The sequence below is a fragment of the Etheostoma cragini genome, chromosome 21, assembly GCF_013103735.1.
Source record: "Etheostoma cragini isolate CJK2018 chromosome 21, CSU_Ecrag_1.0, whole genome shotgun sequence".
Taxonomy (NCBI): domain Eukaryota; kingdom Metazoa; phylum Chordata; class Actinopteri; order Perciformes; family Percidae; genus Etheostoma; species Etheostoma cragini.
The window spans coordinates 13,688,022-13,691,689 of record NC_048427.1 but is presented as its reverse complement, the minus strand read 5'-3'; the positions used below and the strand labels follow the sequence as shown (position 1 = coordinate 13,691,689).

General features: G+C 42.4%; 1 protein-coding gene across 1 annotated transcript in view; it reads left to right on the top strand.

The window, feature by feature from the left end:
- The window catches only part of tex2l (testis expressed 2, like), a 16,043-nt gene extending 12,762 nt beyond the window's left edge, over nucleotides 1–3,281 (top strand). The window contains exons 8-12 of the mRNA XM_034860414.1: nucleotides 10–142; nucleotides 1,399–1,536; nucleotides 1,979–2,188; nucleotides 2,686–2,806; nucleotides 2,907–3,281. Of these exons, the coding sequence (XP_034716305.1) occupies nucleotides 10–142; nucleotides 1,399–1,536; nucleotides 1,979–2,188; nucleotides 2,686–2,806; nucleotides 2,907–3,080 (776 nt within the window). The 3' untranslated portion in view covers nucleotides 3,081–3,281. The remainder of the gene's footprint in view (nucleotides 1–9; nucleotides 143–1,398; nucleotides 1,537–1,978; nucleotides 2,189–2,685; nucleotides 2,807–2,906) is intronic.
- The last annotated feature ends 387 nt before the right edge of the window (nucleotides 3,282–3,668 follow it).

Genomic DNA, 3,668 nt, shown 5'->3' with positions numbered 1-3,668 from the left:
CCTCTGTAGGCCTGTGGGTGGAGATGCAGCTGGTCTACACTGGTGCCCTGCAGATGACCCTGCAGACAAAGTTCAACCTGTCCAAGCTGGGTAAGGAAGCCGGTCAGGCTGCAGACTGTACGGCTGAAACCGGTAGCCCACGGTCAGTATCACATACACACACACACACACACACACACACACAATGCAAACATGAACAAAATAACCGTTTGGGAATGTCTGTTTTCAGCTGATCCAGTGAATCAAATAACTGCAAATAAAGATTCCCTGAGATATTAAAGGGGTTTTCAGTAATTTAGTTTTGCACTTCCATAAAGTTGTGGGCTTTCATGGACGTGAGAGACAGATTTTTGTTTCAACACAACCCCAAACCTTAAAGACAGAATAAGTTGATCGTCACTGACTCCCAAAACGACATCAACGAATCTATTCTGAAATTGACTTACAGCCATCGTGCAGAGGTGAAATTGTGAATCCTGTTATATTTAATGGTTAGTAGCAGTTTTAGAAAAGGAAGGTAATGTTGTGCAACAGAACTAGTTATGTTAAGGCAACATGGCTAAACTAGTATAACAAGGATGTCATTACAGAATAAGGTCTGCAAAAGAAAATGATTTTAAAAAGTGATATTTGTTAAGGTTAAGATTTCACATGGGACATAAAACACCTTCTCCGGAGTGAAAGTACTGTGTTTGAAATTGTTGGTGATCCTATGCTTCACCTCGCTCCCTCGGTTGCTCTGGTGATTATTACTACAGCCACAAGAAACTGAATTTGTTACAAGCTGCTTGCACAATTGACTTATGCTGTCGTTTTCTGGTTTGAGGACGGTCTGTTTTGTTTTTATGTTGTAAATGGAAGCAGCACAGGCAGAAACCTTACTTTTAGTCCTTAGTATGAGTCAAGCTTAAAAAACACTGAGCTGCCCTTCATGTTTAAAATCTGTGGAGTGCCCCTTTAAAAGAAAATTTGTTTGAAGGTGGATTTCATCATATTGTCCAGGTCAAATAGCAGGTGTGATAGCCCACATAACACAAAAACCTGTATTTTCATTCTCATCATAGCATTAATATAAGCACCTACACATCCCTCTTTCTATCCCTTTATCCCTCTGGTCTCTCGTATGATATTTAGAGCAGAGCGCCGCATTACATAGATTAGCGTAGACCTGCCAGTCCAGATTACAGTCCAGGCAAAACTTCTGTTTGTTTGTGATCTTTTTTTAAGCCGCTGAGACACTTTAACAGAAATTTGTTCTTAAACAGAAGTCAATCTGATGGTTACTTGTCACTTATGTTTTAATGCAAAAAACTATTTTGATTTTTCGCTCTCATGCATATCATATGTTTTGTCATCCAGTTGCCTGTTCCTAACTTGTCTGCCCGTGCATCCCGACAGCTGCAGGCCCATCTTCAGCGTGTTGGCAGACAGTGATGAGGAGTCCTCCAGCGCTGGGTCATCTGATGAGGAAGAGCTGCTTCTCTCTGAGACTCAGGGTCCCGTGGGGGAGAAGGGATCCACGCCACCTACCGATGGGTAAATGCTGGTTTAAGTAGTACAAAACTAAATTCTGGCTATGTGTTTCCTTAGTACAAAAAGGCAGTTTTTTACTATACTAAGTGCTTATTTGACTCTTTCCAAAACTAGATTTGTTAATTAAAGATTACAAATGTAACATCAAATGCTACTTTTCCATGATGTGCAGATAAAAATACTTAATACATAAACAGCTACTGAAAAGGCAGAATGTGTAACCTTTAGTAAGGAACCCCTTTAAGTGTTACTTCTATCCGTCTGTGTTGTGAATGCTCATGTTTCCGAAGGAGAAAAGAACCTGCGCTGACATCCCACTCCAGATGGCTGTTGTTTTCCTTTTCATTTCCATTTCAGACTCTCAGCTCCCCTCAAATGTAGACTTAGCATCTAAATACCAAATCTCCTCTCCTCTCCTCTCCTCTCCTCTAATCCTCTCCTACAGCACAGGGGGTGGAAAGACTGGACGGAAGATTTTGAGATTTGTGGACAAAATCGCTAAATCCAAGTGTTTCCAGAAGGCGACAGAGAATGAGTTCATTAAAAAGAAGTTTGAGGAGATGTCCAACACGCCTCTGCTGCTCACTGTGGAGGTTCAAGAGCTGTCAGGGGCTCTGGTGGTCAACATCCCACCGCCCCCTACAGACCGGATATGGTAAATACTGAGGCATTAGAGCTGTTTCTGTCCAGACAATGTAATGGTGACACTGCAAACTACCTCAAATCCAGTGTGGCATTTCTGTTATAGTATGTCTTGCTGCCATTAGCTCAAAAGCAAAGCTTGGTCTAGCTCTTTGGATATAGACGTTCCCTTCGCAATGATAGATTACCTTCCATATTTCAGACTAAATTGTGGACATTCATTTCACTCTGTACCAATTACTGCACATCATAAACGCACCACAACTTCAGAATCAGCCATTTTCATAAAATCACAGTGTTCAAAAACATGTTGTGTTTGTCACCATTTGTTTGTGACTCATTTTTCACATTTCCACACTTCATCTCCTGCCAATTTAATTATTCTACCAATCTATTTGAGTTGAAGCCTGTTCCAAGCCCTGAGGCAACAAACGACACTAAAACGTGATTAAAAAACAGCAATTCATTAAAGATGTGGTAGATTTGATTCTGTTATGATGTCCTCTGTAGGTACAGCTTCTGCGTGCCCCCCAAGCTGGATCTGCACGTCCGTCCCAAACTAGGGGAGCGGGAGGTGACTTTTTGTCATGTAACCGAGTGGATTGAAAAGAAACTGCAGGATGAGTTCCAGGTATGAAAAAAATAAATATCAAAAAGGGATAACAACCTCTACTATCTACAATGCTGTCATCGTCTTAGCATTCCTCACAATCATGTTACTTCTTCTCCAGAAAGTGTTTGTACTGCCGAACATGGACGACATCTACATACCCCTGATGCATTCTGGGGTGGACAGCCCTCAAGCCTCCCAGCCCCTGTCCACTCAGTCCCGACGCTCCCAAAACTCCTCCACGGAGTCCATAGAGAGGATCCCACCCGAGGTCCCTGGGGCAGAACCACACTAGTGCCACTAGTGTTGATGAACAAAGGAGCGCTTAGCCTTCAAATGGATTCAGTATGTTCTGTATATTCTCAGTGAGAAAAGTTACATTCGCTCCTATGGACTTCAGTAGCAGACTCACTAACCCTTGTGTTTATATCTGAACCAGGAGTTTCTGACGCTCTGACGTTTAGCGCTGCAGGCAGTGTTGTCGTGTCCGAGTCAAGTCGCGGGTCCTACTCACCAAAGAAGAGTCCTGATCGAGTCTTGAATCCAGAGAACATCAACTGGACTCCGAGTCCCGGACCCAAGGACTCTATCACTGCCTATTACACGTAAAAGTAGTCGGAAACTTCATCCAACTTACTAGTCCTATTTCATGAATGCTCAAGTTCAAATTCAAAAATCCTCGAGTCCGAGTCCATGTCATGGTGCGTGAGTCTAAGTTGAGACACTAGTCCAGAGAATAGTGACTTGAGTTGGAGTCCAGGACTTTAGTACTCCATCACTGCCTGCAGGTGTTTGGGTGACTGATGCAGAAAGATGGTTTGTTCACTGTACAACCAAATTCAACTAATACCTTTCAGCAAATGTAATATATAAATATATATAT